The following is a 25,964-nucleotide window of genomic DNA, read 5'->3' as shown; positions in this document are numbered from 1 at the left end:
ACGAATCGATTCTGCGGGAGGCTTTAAAAACCGAGCATATCTGTTAATCCCCGGCAGTCTTGGCAGGGCGCTCGGAGGGATTGGCGGGGAAACCACCGGATCGTCTCACCTCTTGCCGGGATTAAGATCGTGTAAGTAACGGGACGGAGATGGGAATCCTGACCGGGCAGAGTCCTCTGAGATCTAGAAGTGAGGCTTCATTATTCCTAAAATGCCTTGGGAGGGGAAACGGTGGCTTTCCGGCATCTGAAATAGAACCCAAAGTTTGAGAAAAGTTGGTTTGAAAGTAATTATAAACAGAAGGGAATGTCGTTACAATTAGTAAGCCAGGGAGTTCTGAGTTACAAGGGAATTGACAAGGGAATGAGCTCGAAGGTTGATAACTTTTGCACAAAGTGCTCTTGAAATGGTTTTAAATAATGGTTTTAAAGTGAAGATAACTGATTTTAATGTTTATGTATATTTATGGTTTATTTTATGTTCCGTCCTGAGTCCCCTTCGGGGTGAGAAGGGCGGAATATAAATGTTTTAAGTATATAAATAATAAATAAATGTTTTTAAAAGGGTGCATTTTCTACACTGTAGAAGTAATGCAGCATGACATCACTTTAAATGCTATGGAATCCTGGGAGTTGTAGTTTTAAAAGCTCTTTGGCCTCACCAAACTCCGACTCCCAGGATTCCATAGCTGTGAATCACAGCAGTTAAAGTGGTGTCAAACTGCATTAATTCTACAGTGTAGATCACTGTGTGAAGGTCATTTTCATCCAGGGCCACATCAGTCAAATGGTTGCCTTCAAAGGACCAACTATAATTTTTTTAACTTCGTGGTGGATGTTCTGTAGATTCCCCCCAGTTTGGGTTCCCTCCCATCACTTTGGATTAACTGCCATGAGGACTGGGGATAATGGGAATAGCAATCCAACAGCACCTGTGACTCAAAGGTCAGGGAAAGATTAAAAAATATTTGAAAGTCAGACAAAAGCCTTGTACCTAAATTCAAACCCCAATTTTCCAGACTAAATGGAACAAACTGCAGCCTACCAGATGCTATGGTATCACAACTCCTAGTCACAATGTATAATAATGAGGAATACAGGAGTTGTAGTCCAGCATCTGGAGGGCCACATAAAAGGACATGCCTTGCGTTTGACATATATGGTGTAGATCAGTGGTTCTCAACTTGAGGTCCCCAGATGTTTTTGGCCTACGATTCCCAGAAATCCCAGCCAGTTTAGCAGCTGTTAGGATTTCTGGGAGTTGAAGGCCAAAAACATCTGGGGACCTCAGGTTGAGAACCACGGGTGTAGATGCAGCCAAAGCTTTGTTTGATATACATGATGTAGAACTGTAGATGCATCCAAAGCGTGTTTTAAAAATGTAGCTGCAAAGTTATCTGTTGCCAAAATCCTGGGCCAAAAATTTATCTGTTGTGAAAATCCTTTGCCGATTGCACCACTGACACCTGTGTTTGGTACATTTTCTTTACAAAATATGATGTTACGTGTGATTTGTCATGTTCATACTGTGTTAAGATTAGATTCATCCATGATTGGGGATGATGAACGTTGCAGTTCAGCAGAATCAGAGCAGTGGTTCCTGTTTCCTTTTAAAACTAATGATGATGCTGAAATTGTTTTTTCTCTCTGATATTTTGCATGATTTTCAAGCATACCTGGGTTGGTATGGTGAAGGGTCTGAAGTCTGTGTGCTCTTGACCTGTAAATTGGAGGTTGTTATTTCATATAATTTGCCTTTGGTTTCTGGAGAGTGTCTCCTTTAAAACAAATGAACGACAAACCTGGAATTTGGGCACAAAACATATTAATACATGAGTACAGGAAATAAAAAAAGGAAGTGGGAGTATTAACCCTGCTTGGACTATCTCATTATGCATCCATGTAGCTTGGAGGGTAGGTTTTTATCTATACTGTAGAGTTAATGCGGGTTTGACATCACTTTAACCACCATGATTGAATGGTATGGAATCACAGGAGCTGTAGTTTCAAAGGGTCTTTTCTGTCAAAGAGTACTAGTGTCTTACCAAACTACACCTCGCAGGATTCCATACCTTTGAGCCGTGGCAGTTAAGATTGTGTGAAACTGCATCAGTTCTACAAGGAAGATGCACCTTGTGTCAGAAAGGGGCGTTGTGTTATCTTCCAGATGTTGTGTTGGACAACAACTCCTATATTCCCAACCCAACATAGCCAAATGTTGGACACTGCTGTCCAGATGTTGGACTTCAACTTCCATGACCTTCAGCTCCAATAAGTAGGAAAGAATACTGGGCATTATACTCCAGCAACATTTGGAGTGGCACTCACTTCCCACCCCTGTCGTATGTGATGAATTTGCACACGCCCCCCCCCAAGCTATTCTGTACCTGTTGGACACTGTCACGTGTGGCAGACCTCCACAACACTAGGGAAAGAATAAAGTGAAGACCACTCTCAAATCATAAACATCCCAGAGAGGACCCTCCATAGAATTGGCATACCCAGAGCAAGCCAGGCAACTCATGCTGACTCACTGTAGCTGAAAGATAAACAAACAGCTGGGAATTGGGAATTAATTTGAACACTGTCTGATGGATGCAGACCAGAGTTCTTGGGGTTGAAATGATCAGCTCATCTCTTACTCTTATTCCTGGTGTAGATTAAATGTCAGTTATGTGGATTGTCTCATTCTCTATGCCTTTAAGAAGAACCCGGCTCTCCTGAGAGCAGATCTAACTTGGGAAGCATCCACACTGTAGAAATAATGAAGTTTGACACCACTTTATAACTGCCATAGCTCAATGTTATGCAATTCTAGAAGTGATAGTTTTGCAAGGTCATTAGCCTTCTCTGCCAAAGTGTGCTGGTGCCTCACCAAAGTATATCTCCCAATATTCCATTGCATTGAGTAATGGCTATTAAAGAGATGTCAAACTGCTTTAATTTTACTTTCCGTCCCCCTCCCTTACAATTTGCAGGCTTTTTTTTTAAAAAAAAGTAAAAAGCACACACATATACACACTCCCCAAACTCCACTATTTAGCTGATGGAAATACCAAGACTGATAGAAAGCCGTTATATAGCAGAGAAGCATCAGGCAGCTGGAGGCAGATAACAGTTTTCTCTTGAGTTTTGGTATGAAAGATGACTCATTCCTTGTGGTTTATGTGTTTTGCTGACAATAAGTAGATAAGCCAGGGTTTTGTGGCTTTCCCACAAAACCTCTTTGACTAGAGGCATGGGTGAAAGAAAGAAAATGAGATGTACCTACACATGTCACTGGAAGCATTACCTGCTTTCAAACCACTTCCACTTTTCTTAAGTCTCCAGACAAAGATCTCAGTGATCTTTAAGTGGCCTAGTATACAACAAGTACATAATATATGCAAATTATATTAGTGTGCTTACATGTTGAGTCTCTTTCCCAACACTTTTTTTCCATTTTATGTAATTTTCTCTCCACTTTTGCAGGATTGAGAATGTCTCAGAGCAAGAAAAAGAGGTAAGAATGGGCATGCATGGATTTATGGTGCCATCCATATATAGGCAGTTCCTAAGTTACGAACAAGATTGGTTCTGTAGGCCTGTTCTTATGTTGAATTTGTATGTAAATCGGAACAGGTACATTTTTTAAGTAACTCCAGCCAACTTTTCCCTATGAAAACACTTTCAGGAGTGAATTTCCCTTCCGATGGGCAGATTTATCTCACTTCCTGTTGTGTCACCCTGTTCGTAAGTCGGGGACTGCCTTTATATTAATTTGTTGATGTTTCTCCTTCCAATGTTCATGCATAGAATGATAAAATGCAGCCTTGCTTGACCCCCTTTTCCAATTGGAAATCACTCTATTTCTCAACTCCTTCTTCACCATCTTCTCATTGCTGATGTTGCTTAAAACATTCAGCTGTGCTCTTGGATAGAGTTGGGAGCAGCAAGGTACAGCTACACTGTAGCATTAGTGCAATTTAATCCCACTTTAACCACTATAGCTCAATGCTATGGAATCCTATAAATTGTAGATGTACAAGGTTTTTATCTTTCTGTGCCAAAGAGTGCTGGTGCATCACCAATCTATGACTTCAGGATTTTGTAGCATTGAACCATGGTAATTAAAGTGGTGTCAAACTGCATTAATATAGTAGGTACATCCTGAGTATTCCTTGCCGCATAAAACCCTATGAAATTCGTGGAGTCATAATAAGATGGCAGGTGATTTAAAGTCATGCACACATACATACATACATACATAGGGGACAAAGTAGAGAAGAGAAGAATTGAGCTAGTATAAAATTAATTTATATTTAAAAAAAGGCTTTGTTAACAGAGGCTTTGTTAAGAGAGGGATGCCTTTAGGGCAGGAAGATGCTGCTGTGTGCAGTTCCCTGGCTCACCACATGGGGCAGCACATATAAGCCAGAAGTCTGATGGTTTCTGAATGGGAATTTAGAAGTCTCTCCTCTTTCATAGGAATAACTCTGTAACCATTAGGCTTTCTGCCTGTCTTTTCTGCAGGAAGGGCTTCCGACAGAGATCACCTCCTGTCCTTGAATACTTGCAGGGTATCCTTCGCAAATACCCAGATGGGGGTCAAATTTTAAAGGTGAGTTTTGGTTTTATAAGAGTTGGGTTCAGAGTGTTTTTATATCTGGATTTCTGAGATGGACGTAGACAATAGTTATTTGGATGAAGACAAATTTGAATGAAGATAGACTTGGGAAACCCTCTCTTTCCATGATGAACCAAATCAAGAAAACTGTATTGTCGAAGGCCTTCATGGCCGGAATCACTGGCTTGTTGTGCATTTTCCAGGCAGTACGGCCATGTTCCAGAAGCATTCACTCCTGATGTTTCGCCCACATATATGGAAGCCTGGAAAATGCACAACAACTCCGAGAAAATTGTGTCTGAAAAAGATTCTGTGGATTCTTCCCTCCCAGTGCTGCTTTTGATTCTTATTTATTCACACCATTTCTTCCCAAAGGAGCTGATCCAAAACGCTGATGATGCAGGTGCCGAAGAAGTGATCTTATTCTATGATGACCGGAGTTTTGGAACACAAAGCCTTTTTTCTGAGGGGCTGGAGAGCACCCAAGGTACGGAGCCGACTCATAGTTACAAACTGAGATGAGATTATGGAAAGTTAGAAAAATTATTGCAGTTAAACTGGATTATATGAGTCTACTTTGACCATATAATGCAGTTTCAAATTGGATTATATGATAGTGTAGATGGGGCCCAAAAGTACTTGCCATTGGTAGCTTTAGGAAGTTTGTGTGCAAAAAGTTTCTTTCCTAAGCTCTAGTTCATTAGCTGAAATGCATCTGTTTGCTTTTATGAGAAATGCAAACAAGCATGAAAAAGAGTAATATATAAACATCATGACATGCTTAAATTTTTTTCTCTTTCAGGCCCTGCACTTCTGGCTTATAACAATGGTATATTTTCGGAGGCTGACTGGAAGGGGATTGAAAGTCCAGGCATTAGTCACAAGAAGAAAGACCCCACAACGGTTGGACGCTTTGGTTTGGGCTTCAATTCAGTCTACCACATGACAGGTGAGAATCTATCTATACCTTCATTTAGGAGACAACTTTTCTTCAAAGTCAGAGGGCACACTGTGAGAAAAGGGGAGCAATATATGGGTTCACATACAAGGTAGAATAAATGCAGTTTGAAACCACTTTAACTGCAGTGGCTCAATACTATGGAATCATGGAAGTTGTGGTTTGATGAGACTCCAGCTTTTTAGTTTGAGAAGGCTAAAGACCTTATGAGATAACATCTTCCATAATTCTATAGTATTGAGCCATAGCAGTTAAAGTGGTATCAAACTGCATTAATTCTACAGTATAGATGCATCCTAAGTAAGGCTCCATCTACACTGACATATAATCCAGTTTCAGAATGCAGATTAACTGAATTTAGAAATTGGATTGCATGACAGTATAGATGGGGTATTTAAGGAATTTGGTAGGTCGTACGGGAGAGCGAGACAAAATTAATAGAATTAAGCTAGCTATACATACAATCATAGGAGCAAAAGCACAAATGGGGTACAAAATTTCCAACAGTAAGGTGAGTTCAAACAAAATGTGGGGCAAATAAGGAAAGGGCTAAAGTTCCCCTTTTGTCCATAATCTGTAGAACCATTTTGGATACAGCTAAATAGTCACAGAGCCTAATACCCAGAATATTCTAGCACTCTTTGAGCATACAGTTTCTGATGAGAATATGATGGAAAGAACTTCTAGACCTGGCTATGAGCAAACCATTGCAAGGCATACAAGAATTAATGAGGCCTGAATGCTCAGGAATTGGAAACTGCCAGAAAACTGAGAGGAAGACATATTGAGAAGGAGATAGGTGCTCTCACAGAACAGTTTTTTTTCCTGAAAAATTTCCTCTTTTTAAAAGTGGTATAGCTTTCTGTGTATCTCATATATTACCCCATATATAGAACAGCACTCACAAGCCACCAGCAAAGAAATTAAAGAAATAATACTTTAATTAAAATGGCATACTGCAATTAGAAGGCTGTTTTTATAATAAAACTGCATTACATTACATTTGTGTTATCTTAATTTGCTATTAATTAGCGTATTTCAATGCTGATATCAAGTCAATACAGAATTTATAGTATGGTATATGGGGTAGCCCGCAGTGGCGCAGCAGATTAAACTGCTCAGCTGCTGAACTTGCTGATTGAAAGGTTGGCGGTTTGATTCTGGAGAGCGGGGTGAGCTCCTGCTGTGAGCCCCAGCTTCTGCCAACCTAGCAGTTCTAAAACATGCAAATGTGAGTAGATCAATAGGTACTACTCTGACAGGAAGGTAACCACTCCATGCAGTTATGCCAGCCACATGACCTTGGAGGTGTCTATGGACAATACTGGCTCTTTGGCTTACAAATAGAAATGAGCACTACTAACCCCTGGAGTCAGACACGATTAGACGTAATCTTTGAGGAAAACCTTTACCTATATGGGGTATAGTATTATGACTATTTTAATAGTTACTCTCTGGTAGTAATAGTTTTTTTATTATTATACATTAAAATAAATAATAAAACGTAATAGTATTCACACGCGCACACAAAAAGAAAAGTAAAAGGGGGTAGAAGTTGTGTGGAGCTCTGGTTAATAAATTAGAGTTATATCATTATCTGTTATATCACCAAGGAAGAGAAAGGGAATTTGGAGGGGGGAGAGGACAACAAAAATAAGTTTGTTATTGTTATTACATCCATATATTTCACACAAGTACTATTATACACATTATCTAATTTTTTTAAAATTCCAAATGTCCTCTATAGCAAAGCAGATACAGTCTCTTGTCATCTGCTGTCAAGACTGGTTGTCATATCTTTTCATATCCAGTATTTCAATATTCTTTTCTAGTTCTTTGGATGTCGTTATTCCAATTTTAATTATTGCCATATAAGTCCATGGAATTCAATTCCCTTTTTTAACACTTCAGAAAAATTCTCTCTTTTTAACACTTCTCTTTTTTAACACTTCAGAAAAATTATATATATGTCCTTCTAAAATCTCTAAATAACAAGGCTTACAATAATCTGTTCAAATTAAAAAGTACTACTGGCTCAATTATCTAAGACCTCTAGAGTCTCTTAAATATAGAATGTGTTAACAATACATAATGCATCTATATACCATTTGTATTATTTTAATCCACAAATCCTATTGTGGTCCTCTTCCTTTGTTTTTTTTATGAATTCAATAAAGGGTTTTCATTCTTCATTTTAATAGTAACCCTCAAACAACGAGAAACTAAATCCCCATGGGTGCCGGATATTTGAGAGTCTACTCAGTACATGTGTGTGTGTGTGTGTATAAACTTCTAAAGTGAATTTCTTCTCCCTCAGATTTTCCATCTATATTGTCTGGTCAGTTTCTGCTTGTGCTGGACACGCAAACCACAGCATTGGAAGATGGAGGTGAACGTTGGGAAGTGGACGAATGGGAAGATGCACCTGACCAGTTCCAGCCATTCTGGGCATCACTGGCCTCACTTGGCAAGCCTTGCCCAACTGCTAAGGGCTACTTCCCAGGCACCCTGTTCCGCTTTCCATTACGACAGAGTCCCTCAAAGATCTCAGAAAATTTGTACAGTGCAAAACGAGTGCGGGAACTGCTTCTCGCTTTCTTGAGCGATGCTCCCATCAGCCTGCTTTTCCTCAGGAATGTCCGTAAAGTGACATTGGGTCTCATCGGGTCTGATGGCGCCATCACTGAGCTCCTAAAAGCAGAGACCACCACGAATCCACTCAATGGACCAGGCCATGTTGAGGACTTCTCCAATGCAAAATTGGACACAGCTGCCCACATCAGAAAGCTTACTTTAGGTGGCACTGTTGTTGACAAACAAGCCACCAGCGGTGAGTGGCTAGTGCTGACAGCTGGAGCTAAAAGGGATGCCTACCCAGAGCTGTGGGTTCTCGCTGACAACGTGAGTTCTAGTCCATCATTGTCATTGGCTTACTGTTTGCAAGGCAAATGCACTGGGCGCCTCAGTTGCGTTCTACCACTTCCTGCCACAGAGGAAAACCTAACAGGATTGCCGGCGCACATCAGTGGTCCTTTCCAATTGACAGACGACCGCAGGCATGTGCAGTGGTCTGAAGAAGGTTCCCAAGCACGGGGAGCCGATGGCCGTTGGAACCACTTGCTTATGGAGGAGATGTTGCCTGTCTCTTACTGCCAAATGGTGTTGCTGGCCTTGGGTCATTCCAGTGACCCCTATGGAGCATGGCCAGACCCAGACCAAAGCCAACAACTCCGCTACAAGCCTTTGATAGCTCAGATCTGCCAGAGGTTGATGGACATGAAACTGTTGGTGCGAGTTGGTGGTGGAATCCCTCACCTCCTCCATCCCCGGGAGGCCGTCCTCTTGCCAGAGAAGCTGAGAGAGACACCAGTGGGTTTGGCAGTGGAGAAGGCCCTCACTTTGGCAGGGACATTGCTGGCTGAGGCCCCTCGCCATGTCCGCCGAGCCTTGGCCTTGGGTGCTGGAAATGGGCCGGCGGCGCAGGAGGCTACCACCAAGTTTGTGAGAGAGACCCTGCTGAGGGCAAGCAACATCTGGCGTCAACTCTCCCTGTTGGAGAAGCAGCTGCTGTTGGAATATGTGGTTGGAGATGGGTGCTACCAAGAACTGAATGGTCTACCACTGCTACCAATGGCTAATGGACACTTCACTTGCTTTGGAGCGTCTGGAGAGACTGTATTTGTTGAGAACCAGAATTTCCCCAGGTGAGCAACTTTTCCATACTTGAACCTCAAGGTGATGATGGCTGGGTCTATGCTGCCAAATGATTCAGTTTTAACTGTATTATATGGTCAGTGTACTGTAGACCCATATAATGTGGTTCAAGCCACCTTATATGGGTCTACGCTGTCTCTTATTTCCAAATGCCTGTCTCTTATTGCCAGATGGTGTTGCTGCCCCAGTCTTTTCACTGATCCAGACTAGAACCAGCAACTCTGCTACAAATTGCATTATGTGGGTCTATACTGACCATAAAATGCAGTTCAAACTACATTGTTTGGCAGTGTGGATCCAGCCCCATTTAGGATTTGGAAAAATTACCTTTTTGGACTGTAGATCATAGAACTAATGGCCAGCTTACTTTTCCAAGTATTGTTTTTTTTATTCCCTCGTGTCTGGAGTGATACAACTGATTTAACTTACATTGGGACTTTATTTTATATCATGCTTATTCTTTGTTTTATTCATTTATATCCTGCCTTTCCTCCAATATTGGGACAAAATAATAATGACAATACAGATCAAAAACTTACTGAAATGTTTGTAATGTGTGCATTAAATATTTTTTAAATAATTGAACAATCTGGAAAATCAAATAATGTAAAACATATTAAAAGTCTAATAATAAAGCAACCCGTCATTAAACACCCTAGTTGCAGTCACTTCCTAAAAGGCTGTAAGTGCAGGACAATTTTTCCTTGCTAGAGGGAGGGCTGTAAGGAGGGAGCCAATCTAACCTCCCAAGGGAAGGAGTTCCAAAATCTAGGAATCTTACAGTAATGATTCTTCTACACAGTCAAATTAATGCAGCTTGACACTGACTTAACAGTCATGGCTTAACAGTATGGAATCATAGGAGTTGTAGTTTTTACAATGTCTTTAGCCGAAAGTACTGGTCCCTCACCAAACTACAACACTCATGATTCCATAGCATTGAGCCATGGCAAGTAAACTGGTGTCAAACTGCATTAATTCTACAGTGTAGAGGAACATTGGGATGCATCCTAAGATTAATACACCTTACTGAGATATGAGACTAAACACTGAACTACTATGAACTAATTAACACACCATGTGACTGTGTCCCTTCAATCTAAGCTATAATAACTTATTTAGAGAAAAATGCAAAAAAGGAAGAATACATTTAGTTTGACCATTACAGAACTAAGCTGTGTCTTAATGTGTGTTTTCAGATGTACTGTATATGCTCATGCAGGCTTTGAGGCCAAAATAATGGCTTTTGATATGACATATGAATACATTGAGGGTCGTTTTGAGAAACACTCTGGGAGCCATTTCCTACCCTGGTTTTCAAAAAGGTCAAAAGCCGTGCCATTACAGAGAGACTAGAGGAGGTTGGTGCTTCTTTTAGGTTCTCTCAGGACAGGCTAAGGCCTTCCTCTTCACCACTCTACTTAGAGAAGGAGAAACCTTCCTCCTTTTTAATAAGAATTAAAAGTAAGTATACTATTCACATTGACCTGTAGATAAGCTGATAAGCAGTAAGATAAGCAGTTTTTTAGTCTGATTTTTCAAAACTTTCTAGACTTATACAAGAACATATAGGGTAACTTGCTGCAGAATCTGTGATGTTTGGACCATTAAGAACTTCAGCAGCAGGTGCTCTCTGGGAAGCCAAATAATGAGTCATGAGAGAAATGCCTGACTAGATACTCCACATTTTAAAAATTTCCAAGTAGCAGCCATGGGGTTTGTTCAGAAAAAGTGCATGGAGGATGGAAACTTAGTCCTCTTCCGCTACAGTGTGATTCTGATGCATTGTCTTACTCTTTGAGCATAGACACTATGCAAAAGAGAAGAAACAGATGAATACAAAAATTTGTCAAACAATAATCTGGCTTGTCCTCTTAAAGAACAGCGCTTGACTACGCTGTTATTGAGAAATATTGGAAGACAACAGGTGTCAAGGACAGAACGCCACAAGATCAAAGATAACAGAGTTTATTGGATTTACAGAACTCAAAATGCCCGTAAAAGACAAGGGCTAGGCAACGCTGGCCTTAAAAAGCAAAAAGGGGCAAGAAAAACGTTCAAAAGATAAACCGGATTAAACCGGAGTTTAATCCGGACAAAATCAAAACAGCTTGCTTCAGCCTGAGAATAAACAAAACAGAAACTGGTGAACAAAGAGTTCAAAAGAATGTAACTAATTGGCAGCAGATGCTTCTCTGCTGCCAGCACTATGTTTTGAGTAACCTAGAAGTTACTCCTCCACACAGCAGGCAAGGTTCCAATACAAACACAACAGCCGAGGATTGAAGCAGTAGCGTAGTCCCAGTTCTTTCCGAAGGTCGTAAGGCAGAAGCAGACGTTTGTAGTTCACCAAGTCCAGGTAGGAGAATCCGAGCCCGTAGTCAGTTCAGTCCGTAAATCCAGAGTAGCAGATGGCGTCCGTCAAGAAGACGACGGAAGGTCAAAGCTATTGAGATTAAGCAGAGGTTGCACAAACAAAAGCCCACACAATTCCTCCCGCCGTCTGAACCCAAATTCCAAAACAACTTACGTAGTCAGCACACGAAACACACCCGTCTTCAGGAAAACGTCCCACACAGATCCCAAGCGTTCGTCCAGATTACCTTGCCCAACGCAATTTGCAATTGCTCCCAAGCCCCATTTTATGCCAGTTACAAGTCCTCATCACTATCAGCTGCCCTCCTTAACCCGGGCGTTTCCTCATCACTTTCCTCATCAGAGCTGGAACACCTCTGACTACGCCCCACAGCATCCCCAGCTGTGGATCCCGTTCCATCCCTCCAGCTTGTCCATGGGTCTAGTCCTGAAGGTCCCCAATCATCTTCCATCCCATCATTGCCAGTGGCACCCAATTCCTCCCTTACCCGAGTCCAATCCATCTCATCCTCTTCCGAGCTCACCACCTCTTCCTCCATTCTCTCTGTAAACCCCTCAAAAGAATCCTCATCAGATGGTTCTGCAAAGATATCTCGCAGCCTCTTTCTTTCTCGCTCCTCGAGAGTATCTGACTCTCGAGGAGTCTTACGCCCACGCTTCCCAGTAGCAGAGCCATGAGGCTCAATCATAACAACAGGTTTCCCCACACTTCCTGTTATGTATGAACATAATTCGTGGGTGATTGGAGTGAGAGGCAGTACATCTGAATATATACTGCATTGACAAAGGCTAGTATGTAGCATTGTTTTGTCTCCATAATATGTTTAGCCTCATTGGTGAAGCTGTTACCTTAAAGACAAATCTGTCCTATTGTATGCCTGGCATTTTGTTATCTTGCTTTGTCTTTCCTTGCTTATTTGTGGTTTCTTTTTCCTGGATTTGTAGTGTCCTGTTGCCTGGCTTGGCTCATCAGTTTATCCCACAGGATCTAAATCCAGGATTGCTGGAACACTTAAAGGCAATTGCAAAAAATGGTGAGTCAGGATTATTTTCCAATATGTGTTTTGAATGTTGGGTCAAGACCACCCTAGAACTCAGCAACTCGGGCTTTGTATTGGGGCATCAGGAATGGAAGAAGGAAAATCCTGGAGAGGAAAAACAGATAGAAACCTAGTCCACTTTTATGCTATTCAGAGTTTTTCCCATCCACATCTTATCTTCCTAACGACCTTGTGAATTTAGTTAGGTTGAAAGATAGATCCTGTGAATCAAAAGAAAGCCTTGCCTAGAATCAACAGGTGACATTCAAAATAAAGTGGCAATTTAAACTTTGGTCAAACTCTTCCAACCTGGTGCTTTCCCTTTTTGGAATTGGAACTCCTATCATTTCCATACAGCATGGCCATTGGGAGGGCACCAGATTGAGAAAGACTGCTCTAACTACTACACTGACTCTTCAGTCAGTTTGAGCAATGGCTCACTTTTGTAAAAAATTACTTTTTAAAAAAGCAATTCTTCCAAGCTTTGTTATACACATAGAGGCTACTATAGGATTACACATTTGAGGAGCAGCCTTCATTGCCATGCAAATAATTATTTGTATAAGCAAACAGTTTATTCCCACCAATATTTTTTATGAGCTCAAAGTTTAGTTGCTGATCTAAGCAAATGTTTTTGCTTTTGGTGCAGCCTTGTGAGGACAGAACAATATATTTACAGAAGTACACTATTTTCAGGATTTAACTTTTGTTGCCCTTAGAAAACCCTTCCCTGCACTCCATTTTCAAACAGGGCTATCCATTCACTGGAGGAAAGGAATGCAAGGATCTCCCATACAGTGTAGATAAGTATTTGAGATTTTGACGAAGTGGAAGATTTCACTCCCTACTTATTACACTGATCATTATACACTGACTCCAGGATGCATTTTTGGGGAAATTTCTTTGGAGCACAGGCATGTTGAATGCAGCCTGATATAATTTATGGTAGATTTTTATTATTTGTTTGTTTGTTTGTTTGTTTAATTTATATACCAGTCTTCTCCCCCAAGGGGACCCAGAGCGGTCTTACATAATGGCATGATTACTGCCACATATAATACAAAATATAGTAAAAACCAACAATTGTAAAACACACTTAAAAACCAATATCATATTCAATTAAAACAGTAAAACACTGTATGACCGTTATTAAATCCATTCTAATCCATTACACTCACATTCTCCATCTTTTGCAATAGTAACTTGAAGGATCTGCCACAAAGTCTTAAAAGACATCTGCAATACATTGTAGTAGGGATCCATTGTGGTTGCCATAATTATTGTTGAAGTTACACTTTATTCACTAACTTCTGATTTTGTGCTTTTTTTAATGACCTTCTTTGTGATTCCTTTGTCTCATGTGAATAGGTATGTTAGTAGTATTTGATTTGGTACACCAGTACAGATAGAGAGTTTGGCAGTAGGCACAATGCCTGGATAAAATTTCCTAATTTTAACCATATATCCTTCATTTTCTCTTTCTGTCTTGCATCACCAGGATTTTTCCAGAACCTGCTGTCCTTGAATCAAAACATCATTGAGCAGAAGCTCCGTGAATCTCTTCCTAAACATTGGTTCAGCAGCACATCAGCTCCTGTATCTTGGTGCCCAAAGGAGTACTCACAACCCCCTCTTGAGTGGCTTACTGCTTTCTGGAGCTTCCTGAGTCGCCACACATCCTCCCTGGCACCCTTCAGGGGATGCCCATTGATACCATTGACTCCTCTGCATGTTTCCAACAATGTCATCAAACTGGCACAACTTTTGCCTCAGTCCACCCTTCTGTTCCAGAGCCACAATGGGCATAGTTTGCCAAATGAAGTGTCTGGGATTTTGGAGACATTGGGATGTACTGTGATCAAGACCTGGGAACCGGACTGGTGCCACCACCAGTTGAGAGAATATATCCTTGAACCCACACCAAATAGTGTCCTGCAGGCTTTTGCCCATCTGGGGGTGACATATGTGACTAGCCACTTGGCATCCCTTCCTGAATGGCAGATTCAGAGCCTGAGCTCTTTTCTTTCAACAGCTGCATCACTCTCCCAAAAAGAAATTGAAGTCCTAAAGGAATTGCCCCTATTCTTCAAGATGCCCTCCCTCCTTCCACCTTCCTCACCTGGCTTGGTGCCAGCCCGGGGCTACTTGGCATTAGAAAAACACCTGGTTCCACCAGTGCCCACAGATCTGTTGACATCAGAGCCTGTGCTATTATGTCGTAGTGAAGCCGAACGCCGGCTGATCATCCAAATCCGGGGAAACCTCCTTGGTACTCCAGAGCTATGTCTGTTATGTGTCAAAGCCATGGGGAAGGGGGCATATGCCAGCCGGGCACAGGATGCCAAGAGATTCATGCTGTGGGTGCTGCACAATGGGGACTCCCTCTTCAGCCAGAGTCGAGAGCTACAGGCTTTGTGCCGTGACCTTCCTTTTCTGGATTGCGAGTCAAGAGGATTGGGTCGGCCCACTGATCTCTATGATCCCCAGAACCACACTCTGCAGGCCTTATTAAGACCTTGCAAATTCCCCGCCGGGCCTTTTCAGCAGCCAGCAGTATTACAAATACTTCGCAAGCTGGGACTGAAATCTGACCTGAGCTCTATCTCTCCAGCTGATGCATTATTGGCTGCAAAGGAGGTGAGTCAGCTCCGGGAGGAAGTAGTTGCTGATGCCAAATCACAGGCACTCATCCAGGTCTGCAATGAGACCCCTCTACTGTCGCGATTGTCTTGCCAGGAACTGAAAGAGCTGCGGTCTTTGCCTTGGGTCCCTGCCACCAACTCCTCCAAGCTTGTGGCAGCTGGACGCTTTTGGGCACCTGAATCGCTCTGCTCAGAGCAATACGTAGATCTTGTGGGGCTGGTCATGGGACTGACAAATGTCTTTTGCCCACAAGCCGCATCAAAATTGGGTCTGGATCACCCACCTGAATCAGAGAAGGTGATGGAGAATCTACTTAGCCTTACTCAAGCCTACTGCCTCACTGATACCCGAGATTTAACAGCAAAGTTGCATAGCATTTATCGGCACATGCAGCAACACCTGAGTGATTTCAAAACTCCACCTACAGTCCCTTCAGTGTGGAATGGCAGGGGCTTTTCATTGCCTGAGAAAGTAGTACTGTCCTATCCAAATGGCTTGGACCTCAAGGACTTGATACCACAAGTGCCCCCAGAATTCCAGCAGAACAGCCGGCTCTTTGTGGCATGGGGTGTCCATCAGTCTCCCACATCGGAAGATGTATGCCAGGCTCTTCACAACTTGGCAGATCAGATAAATGCCCGGCCACAAGGTGGCACGCAAGCAGAACTGCTCCTTGTGACAGCTGCATTAGATTGGCTCTGTGCTCAGGATTATCACGGAGAGGGGGAAATGCCTGTTCCTGTACGGATTCCAGGATTGGCTGGTTTTGCTCTTCGCCCTACAAGTTCAGTGCTGTACTGTGACATGGATCGGTCCAGGCTTGTCGAACTGGATGGAGACCAACCTCTTTTGGTGCATGAGCTGGTTTCTTCTGCCACAGCTGTTTTCCTGGGCATAGAGATGATGAGTAAACGGTTGTCAGGCTTAGAACTTTTTGAAGCCTGGGGTCCTTCAGAGCCAGTCACCCTCCGGATCCGTAACATCCTTCGCGAGTATAGTCAGGACGCTGATGTTTTCCAGGAGCTCCTGCAGAATGCAGAGGATGCTGGTGCCCAGACCTGCCGCTTCTTAGTGGATCTCCGTCAGCATGATGACACCACGGAGGGACTCCTGGACCCTGGTATGGCTGCCTGCCAGGGCCCAGCACTTTGGGCCCAGAATGATGCGCTGTTCAGCAAAGCAGATTTTACCAACATCATCCGACTAGGTGCTGCCACCAAGGAACGCCAGGATGATAAGATCGGCCGCTTTGGGCTGGGGTTCTGCACAGTCTACCACATCACAGACGTGCCCTCTCTACTCAGTGGCCATACCATGCTCATCTTTGACCCTAATGTCACCCACCTCCAGAAGCATATTCACAGCCCTGCTAATCCAGGCATCCGGTTGCCTTTGACCCCACATGTTGCTACAATGTTCCCTGAACAATTTCGACCCTTTGGAGGCGTCTTTGGCTGCCGACCTGGGGAGGATTACTCGGGCACACTCCTCCGCCTGCCCTTCCGCACTGAGCAGGAGGCAAAAGATTCTCAGATCTGTTCTGAGCCTTTTGGACCCAGTCGAATCAGAGCACTGCAGACTGGCTTCCAGGAAATGTACCAGTACCTACTGATCTTCCTGAAGAAAGTGCAGGAGGTGTCGCTGACCCACCTCCCCGGTGGTTCCAGTTCTCCAGAAAATGCTCAGCCTTTAGCCACAGTGAAGAGGGAAAAGCTTGATGGGATGGGAAACCTCAATATTGTGCGACTGACAGCAACATGGGGATCAGAGGGCGTTGCCAACTATTACCTGCTACACTCCTGCTCAGCTAAGGCCGAAGCCCAAGAGCTTTTTGAACAGGGAGGAAAAGAGGGACTCCATTTTTCCCCTCCCGTTGCTGCTGTGGCCTTGCCTCTCTGCCCTGCCACTGCTGCTGGACGATGGGTCCCAGGTGTGCATGGGTTTCAGGGCCGCGCCTTCTGCTTTCTCCCTCTTCCCATTGAAAGTGGCCTCCCACTGCACCTCACAGCAGCCTTTGCTGTACTTAGCAATCGCAAAGGACTCTGGGATGCCACAGAGAAGGGCAAGTGGAACAGGGCACTCTTGAGGGATTCCGTGTTGGGGGCCTGGCTTGGAGCATTGTCTCAACTTCGGGAGTTGTACAAAGAAGGATTACTGGAGGACTACAAGTACTACACTTTCTGGCCTGATGTCCACAATGCCAAGCATCCTTTCAGTGAAGCAGCCAAGGCCTTCTACCAAGCATTAATTAATGGTGTTGATGGGGAGCAGCCAGTTCTGTTTTCTGATGGAAAGAAGTGGTGCTCAGCCCGGCATGCCTGTATTCTGGCTGCAGACATCATTTGTGTGCAGCAATTGAATCCTATAGCTGCCAGGATCTTCCCTTTACTCTTGCCAGAACCTCAGATTGCAGTGTCTCTTCCAAGCTGGGTGGAGACAAATTTCAAAGCATGTACCCAAGCAGATGTCCTCTTGCCAAACACCTACAATCTGGCACGATTCCTCCGGGAGCTTGTTTTGCCCAACCTTGCTCAGCTAAAGGCACATGATCGTGATGCCCTGATTCTTCGTGCTCTGGATATGAGTGATCCCACTGTGGATAAGATTCTGACCTCCCTGCCTTGCATTCCCACCACTCCCAAGGCATTGCTGAAAAACATTAAGGGACTTGTACATCCAAGGGGGGCTGTGGCACCTCTTTACACCCCTGAAGACGGCCGTTTCCCCATGGGTGAACAGTTTGTGCAGCCACAGAGACTGTTGCGCTTGGAGCATCTTGGTATGATCAAAGATAGGATGGCTATTGAAGAACTAATAGACCGAGCCAAAACTGTGGCAGCTTTGTGGCATCATGATCAAGACGAGGCCTGCAGGCGAGTCCGTTGTATCCTGAACCTCCTTAATGAACATGTCCAGGAAAGCTGCAACAATACAATCCAGGTCATTTTTAGAGAAATCCCTTTCTTGCCAGCAGTATGTCCTGGCAACTGCAAGAAACTCTGCTGTCCCAGAGAGATTTACCACCACAAGCTGCATGCAGTGGTGGGCTTGACTGAACCTGTCCTGGACAAGGAGGCTCTTGGTAAAGGATTTAAGCTGTCAAATGAACTGAAGGAATTCTTAGGATTGAATCACCAGCCTCCAGTGGCTACAGTATTGAGGCAATTGGAGACGGTTTCACATTGCTCGAATGCCTTGCCCAGGACCATGCTAAGCACGATAGCAATGAAATGCTATGCATTTCTGGATGAAATCATCCAAGAAAACCCTTCATGCAGAATGGAGGTATCCCAGAAGGCACTAACTTTCCCCTTTGTTCTGGTGGGTGCTCGTTTTGTGTCTGTGTGTAAGGTGGCCTGCAGCATACCTTTTGATGGTGCTCCACACCTCTTCCGTCTGCCTGAGGAGTATCAACAGCAAAAGCAGCTGTGGAAGTGTGTAGGGCTGCAAGATACTTTTCAAATAGAAGATTATGCCACTGTTCTGCAAACCTTGGCCAAGAATGCAGATGGACAGCCCCTTCCCAAAGTGCATCTGGATCTTGTGAACAGGCTGATCACCATAGGGTTAATGGAAGCCTTGCCAGAGGGTCAAGAGCTGGACTCCTATCGGGCCCAGGGCATCTTTTTCCCAGATCAAGACAAAGTTCTACATCCACTGACCAAGCTGCTCTTTGATGACACACCATGGCTGCCACGTGAGAATGGGATGCTTCTCTGTCATACCATGATTCCACGAGAGATTGCTACACGGTGTGGCATCCGCACCACAAAGCGTCGCATTTTATCACGCCGGCGGATCCAGGGTCTCTCTCTCTGGGCCACAGATTTTGGAGCCAAGGAAGATCTCTGCACCCGGTTGTCCAACATCCTCCGGGACTACTCCTCCTCCCAGGATGTGCTGAAGGAGTTGCTGCAGAATGCAGATGATGCTGGCGCAAGTGTTGTCCACTTCGTTTGGGACCAGCGTCAACACCCGACTGAGCGCTCTTTTAGTGATGAATGGCATGTTCTTCAAGGCCCAGCACTTTGCATCTATAATGACAGCACCTTTGAGATGAGCGACTTGGAAGGGATCCAACGCTTAGGCTCTGGAGGCAAAGGCAGAAGGCGGGATGCTACGGGCAAATACGGGCTGGGCTTCAACACAGTTTTTCACTTGACAGATTGTCCTGCTTTTATAACGGGTGATAGTGCTCTGTGTGTTTTCGACCCTACTTTGCGCTACCTCCCTGATTCTGATGACATCTCTCCTGGTGGAAAGTACAGCCTCACTAAAGATTTCAAAGATGCCTTTTCACATATTTATAATACCTTTTTGCCTGATGTGTTTGACCTGCAACATGGCACGGTTTTCCGATTACCCCTTCGTACTCTTGCAAATGCAGTCACTTCCCCTATCTGGAAGACCCCTGTGTTTGAAGAAGACATGGAAAACATGTTGGAGGTGCTTAGAAAAGAAGCAGATTGCCTTGTGATGTTCCTGAATCATGTTCGCTCTGTGGTTTTCTCTGTGATAAGCCAGACAGGAGGAACACCAAAGGAAGTGCTGCGGGTAAAGACAGAAGGTGGTGAGCCTGAAAGGCTGGAATACCAAAAACACCTCAAGCAGGCAGCTGCAGCAGGAGGCATGGATGAAGGCAGACCCAAAAGAGTCTTCTACAAAATGAAGGTGGAAAGTAGTTTCTCCAGTGCTCCCAGCAACTGGCTGGTTGGTAGACAGATTGGTATAGAGACCACAGACATTGTAGAGGGCACATTGCTGCCACATGGTGGTGTGGCTGCTTGTCTTAATGGACAACCACCTGGCAGGGCCTTCTGCACACTTCCTCTGCCAGTGACTACAGGCCTCCCCATCCACATCAATGGGAACTTTGCAGTGGACTCATCTCGACGTGACTTGAGGAAAGATGACGGCCAAGGCAACACCTATGCAACATGGAATCGCTTGTTGCTGCGATGTCTAGTGGCTCCTTTGTATTGCCAGCTGCTTGAGGAGCTGCGCCAGGCACTGGGGAACACGCCTTTAAAGTTTCACTCTCTAACTTCATGTAGGGCATTGCTGGATTCCAAATATTTGTGGTATTTTCCATGTGTGACAGAGGATGTTTCCCCACCTTGGCAGGAGTTGGTGACTTGTGTTTATGAACTGGCACATGAGGAGCATCTTCCATTGATACCAGTGTACCAGAAGCAGATTAATTATGTGCATAAGGTAAGAACAGAAGTAGTGAATGTAGACTGGAGCACACCAGTCAGAGATCCCTATTTCTTGCAGTATGAGATAACTGATTTGCTTGAAAAGACTCTCCAGAATCTAGGCATGCAGTTAGTCCCTGCCTTCGTGTATCTGCAGAGGATCCATGATGAATTTCTCAAGGCAAAAGCTGATGTCCTAACTCTTGATCCTCCTTCCCTCTGCCACTTCCTTAAGAATCTACCTGACCTCTCTCTGCCATGCCCCCTTAAAGAAACACCCATAAAGACTACTTCCAATTGCTTGGCTCTTCTGGAATTCTGCCTCAGCAAACTTCTTCCTGAGGATATTAGCTGTGTAGAAGGCCTCCCTTTACTGGTGACAAAGGATGGTATGCTGAGGTGCTTTAGTCGGGAGGCGCCTGTGTACCAGAGTAGAATTTCTTATCTTTTCCCACATCACCAGGATCGTTTCTCTGCTCAGTTCATGACAAAGGCAAAGCAGTTAGTAAAAATGAAGTTCCTGAAGTATTTTACTCTCTCTGAATCGGTGGACTACATCCAAGAGATGCTGGCACTGGACAACTGGGCCGATGACACTCAGTGCAGTCAGTGGCTACGTAAGATGTGGAATTTCTTTGAGACAGAGATTTGTAAGTTTGGGAATGAGGACAAGCTGAACCAGGCATTTGCAGAGCTAGTTTCTCTCTTCAAAGGCTGTGCTGTGCTCCCAGTGTGTGGCTGTAGTAGACGCCTCATTCCCCTTGATGGCCTCGACACCATTGTGAATGATGACTCAAGTGAAGTTTCTAAAATCCTTTGCAAGCTGGGTTTTGCTATGCTAGACTCCTCCTTGCTGCCCCCAAAACTTACCATAAATTGCATCTGCCCACGTCTGTTGGAGATGAAGAGTCCTGCTGTTGTGCTGACTCAACTGTCTGCCCACAATAGCCTCTTTTGGGATAAGCTCAAAACATGGGAAATTGAAACACTTGTATATTTTCTGATTAGTCTGAAGAAGATAAAAGGAGACCGTACGTTGCTTGGCAAGTTGAAAGCCTTGCCTGTGTTTAAGACTCATCAAGGAAAGTATGTTTCACTGGCTTTATATGAAAATGTGTATTGCCTGGAGTCTAAGATTTTGAAGGAGTCTAAAACCTTCAAGGAGCTTTATGAAGTAGATAGAAAGACTATTTTGCTGAGTGACAATTCTCTCAACCGCTCTCTCAGTGAGTGCTTGGATATTGGTGTCATGAATGACTTGCAGCAATTTGTGCAGCAACTTCTGCCTCAGTTGCCCTATCTTCCTGAGGCCCGTGTACTACAGGCTGTGAAGTTACTCCTCCTAATCAAGAGGCTTTGTTATCAAGAGTATGAGGATAAGAAAGAAGTCATTGTATCAAAGTTTCAGTCTTTTGCCTTCATCCGGGACATGGAGAATGAACTGCGTCCTGCATCCTACTTCTATGATGAAGATGTGATACTTTTTGAGGAGCTGGGGTTGAGCTCTCGGTTTGTACCAAGTTCATTCTATGACTCTGTGGGTCTAGGCAAATATGAGATGAAACAATTCTTACGTGATGTGGGCTTGCAGAAGGTGATCTCTGAAGAGGACTTTCTTGAGTGTGCTGCCAAAGTTGAAAGAGAAGCACTGAGGAATGGTGCCACATCCAATAACCTTCCCAAAATAAGAAAAGCACTTTGGGAACACCTGCTTTCCAGGTCAAATGGAACTCTGTCAGATGCCTTCCTGGAAAAAGTATCCAAGATCCGTTTCCTGGTGTCTCGGCCCATCCCTGATGATCTGTGTTGCCTGCACCCACCATGTGTTCCTTGCAATGTCCCAGTGGCGCCCCAAAGTTCTCTCTACCCTTCACGCAGGGTAGAATTGTTTTGGACTTCAGTGGTTGCTCTGCCTTCTGCTAATTCTATTATAAAAGATAAAGATGATACTCTGAAACAACTTGGGGTGTTGTGTACCTTGCCTGTCCAATTGGTCTTAGAAAATCTGAGAAATGTATGCCAGGCATCGTGTATCACTTCTGAAACCAGAGCAACCCGTGCAAAGGTCCTAAAGAAGATGTATGAATTCTTGTCTAAAGAGGAAGAAATAGATGCTGACTTCCTAAAAGGAGTCCCTGTAGTGCTGGTGGATAATGAAGAAACAGCTGAGGCCCAAAACGTAGTGGTCTCATTAAATTGTCCCAATGACTTCAGGCCTTACCTCTACAAACTGCCTGCAAAGCTAGGTACCTATCTTGATCTACTTGAGAAATTTGGTGTTCAAAATGAGCCAAGCATCTATCATTATGCCAATGTTTTGGCTAAAATTCACGAGGAGACGACAGAACGAATCCAGCTACATCCCAATCTCACTAAAACCATGCTGAAAGCCACTCAGTTCCTCTTCCAGCTCTTAGATGAAACAAACGAGACAGCGGATTTCACAGAGCTGAAAAAACTGTATCTGCCTTGTATTGATGGGAAGCTGTACCCATCAGATACCCTTGTCTTCAGTTTCTGCACGTCTGACCAAGAACTTGAAGCACTGCAGAAGAATTTTCACTTTCTGGAGGATCTTTCCCGCTTTTTATCTTATGACAAGTATAAGCAATGGAGACTCCTGGGCCTGTTGCCTAAGGCGTTGCGCCCCGAGAACTTATCTAACATCACTCAAGAGCAGCTGGAAGAGTCCTCTTTGAAACTGTGCCACTATGGGGAACACTGTGAGTCCCGCAATTCCCTGAAAGAACTTCTCATTTCTCATGAGTTCCAGTGGGCCTTTGTTGCACTGCTGAAATGGCAGGACCCAGCAAACCCAGTAGAAATAGAGGACATACAGTATATATGGGATAAACACTTCTCACAAGAGCAACTAGAAGTGGTTTGTTATGAAAAGGTGTGCACCATCAAGGTGCACAACTCCCAGCCTCTTGAGGGAACCCAGTGTGCCAAACTGGCACATGCTATGATGCTACCAGATGACAGGTGTCAATTTTATCTTGAGCACCAGGAGAGACTGGAACGATCTAAGGTCGTACATTTTGCTGACATCCTAGCCAAAGAAGTGAATAGGCTGCTGGGAGAAAGACTCCAAAGTGAAGCTGTCACAGTCCTCATGAAGATTTTGGTTTGCCAGGAGCCACAGGAGATTGCAGAAGTGCTGAAGGACAACAAAGTGCCTCTGCATCAGCCTGCTCACCGATCTGCTTGGAACCTGCCGCCTGCCGGAGAAGAAATCCCTGAGGAATGGTATGACAGCCTGGAAATGAACATCATCCATACCTTTGTGCCAGGAGATTACGTGGGTTATCTGGACTCTTCCCAGCTGAAAGAACATTACCTTTATGCTGTGGTCCTTGAAGCCCTTGGGCTGCAGCAGAGCGGTGGTGGCCACATCCCCATGTACCATGTTGACTTGGGAGGAGGGAGAAAAGCGAACGTCAGTACCTATGACCTTTATCATTTCCGAAGGAATAAGCAAGTCAGTGATCTGAATAAATCTTTGGTCCTTGTAGAAAATTGCCCCAGTGGTGGCAGCACTGCAAGCCCAGCTGCAGATAGTATTTGGTACCAACATCCGCTGAGTGAGGTGAAGAAAGAAGTGGATGCCTGTCTAGCTGAAATTTGGTGTCTGTCGGTGGAAGAGAGGAAGAAGGCTGTCAGAAGGCTCTATCTTTGCTATCACCCAGACAAAAATGTAGGTCAGGAGGAGTTGGCCAATGAAATCTTCAAATACCTTAAGGAAAGGATCCAGGAGATGGAGAACAAGGATAAGCCCAGTGGTAGTAATTCCAATACAAGAAACTTCTGGAACTTCTCACAATGTTGGTCTGAATGGAATGAGCAAGCTCATAGGCATCATCACAGCCGCCAGGAGTTCACCAAGCAGAGATGGGGCAAAGGAGGAGGAGGAGGAGGAGGAAGAAGAGGAGGAGGAGGAGGAGGAGGAGGAGGTGGTGGTGGTGGAGGAGGAGGAGGAGGAGGAGGAGGATATTACAACTATGACTTCTGGTCATTCCATCAGAGTCGGCCAAATTGTTCAAGAAATCAATCAAGACGCCTCTGTGGGGAAGAAGCCAAGCGCTGGCTACGGCAAGCAGAGTGTGATCTGAAGGCAGCGGCTGGAGTTGCTGGGGATGGCAGCACTGAATGGCTGCTATACATGACATACCAGGCAGTGGAGAAAGCCCTGACAGCAGTTGTGTACAGCGAGGGAGGACACTTTGACAAGAGCCAGTCTCTTGCCATGTTGGCTAGTACGGTGGCATCCTGGGGTGATGAGCTGAAACTGCTCCCTGAGCAGATTGATGAGCTCCGGGATCATGGCGTGGATGACAAGACAACCCAGTATCCTAGCTATCATGATTTGCCCACCATTCCCAATGAGGCCTTCCAGGCGTGCAAAGAGAAGGATGTATTGCTCTCAGCTCGCAAAATCCTCAACACTGTGAAGAAGTGGCTTGGCCAGTAATGAGATATGAGGATCCTTGCTTTAAAAGACTCAGGCTTAGAGTGGCAGAAACTGCAGCAGTATTTCTCACAAAAACCGAGGGACCAAATCTTTTGAAACAGGTCACAATAAATAAAGGGTGGAGGGAACAAAACTTTTCTAACCTGGAATTATATTTAACTCCTTGGCCTCTCTGGGCTATTGAGGATTTGACATTTCCCCTTAAAGCTTTTCTTTTTAAATAATCTGGGAATGCCTAAATATTCAGGGTCTCACTAAGAGCCTGCTTTCCCTAAGATAGGAAAGCATATGCAGTCACTGAATCCCTTAAACTCTTGATTTTGTGTTAATTTTTTCGCATTTTGAGGAAATATTATTTCTTAGAACAAGATGCTGGCAATGGGGGGAGCAACTTTACATCAGTTAAGGTTGGACTAGATTATCATTCCTGAGTACAGACATGGAGACTAGTTACAGGTTTCTGAAGATGAAGCTACAGGCTACAAAGGGAAATGAACACTTTACTAAACGGAGGCAGTGACTCCCTGAAGACAATTATACTTCTGTCTTATTTTGTATTCATTTTGTACATAAATTTTTCAGGTTGTTGGTCCTCAGCCCCACATTTCTCAGCTGATATATTTAACCAGATCATAATGTTGCCTCTTAAGTCTGATCCAAAATCCCTCATCTTCAGGGTGATGAGAAGCAGTTAAGAGATCACAACTCTTGTGGAAGATGAAATTTCAGAAAGTGTACTTTGTGTTATCACCTGGTACAGCTGTTGGAAAGTACATATATTCGACATGTTTATTGTCATTACTAAATCCTGAAGTTCTCAATATTTTCATGAAGTCCTGCATGTTAGTCCAAACTCTTCTGATTCTGTTCCCTGTGCCTGAACTGTAGTTGTTCACTCTCCTTACTCTGTACAAGATTTTTTATGTGTAATAAAAATAAAAATACCTATCTTTCTACAA

The 25,964-nt window shown here is 44.1% G+C and overlaps 1 protein-coding gene across 1 annotated transcript; it reads left to right on the top strand.

Moving 5' to 3' along the window:
* The first annotated feature begins 4 nt into the window (after positions 1–4).
* On the top strand, positions 5–25,964 carry LOC103279913 (sacsin). Its single transcript, XM_008117162.3, has 8 exons — positions 5–131; positions 3,471–3,501; positions 4,512–4,599; positions 4,981–5,092; positions 5,408–5,554; positions 7,881–9,267; positions 12,599–12,687; positions 14,192–25,964. The coding sequence occupies exons 2-8, from the start codon at positions 3,479–3,481 to the stop codon at positions 25,003–25,005; spliced, it is 12,660 nt and encodes a 4,219-aa protein (XP_008115369.3). The 5' UTR covers positions 5–131; positions 3,471–3,478; the 3' UTR covers positions 25,006–25,964.

The sequence above is a fragment of the Anolis carolinensis genome, chromosome 6 (genome assembly GCF_035594765.1).
Source record: "Anolis carolinensis isolate JA03-04 chromosome 6, rAnoCar3.1.pri, whole genome shotgun sequence".
Classification (NCBI taxonomy): domain Eukaryota; kingdom Metazoa; phylum Chordata; class Lepidosauria; order Squamata; family Dactyloidae; genus Anolis; species Anolis carolinensis.
Note: the sequence above shows the minus strand (reverse complement) of the source record. Positions and strands in the feature narration are given on the sequence as shown.

Coding starts and splice junctions, on each gene's coding strand:
- LOC103279913 (XM_008117162.3), top strand. CDS start 3,479: ATGTCTCAGAGCAAGAAAAAGAG. Junction 5,555..7,880: donor TTCAGTCTACCACATGACAG/GTGAGAATCTAT, acceptor CTTCTCCCTCAG/ATTTTCCATCTATATTGTCT. Junction 12,688..14,191: donor AAAGGCAATTGCAAAAAATG/GTGAGTCAGGAT, acceptor TTGCATCACCAG/GATTTTTCCAGAACCTGCTG.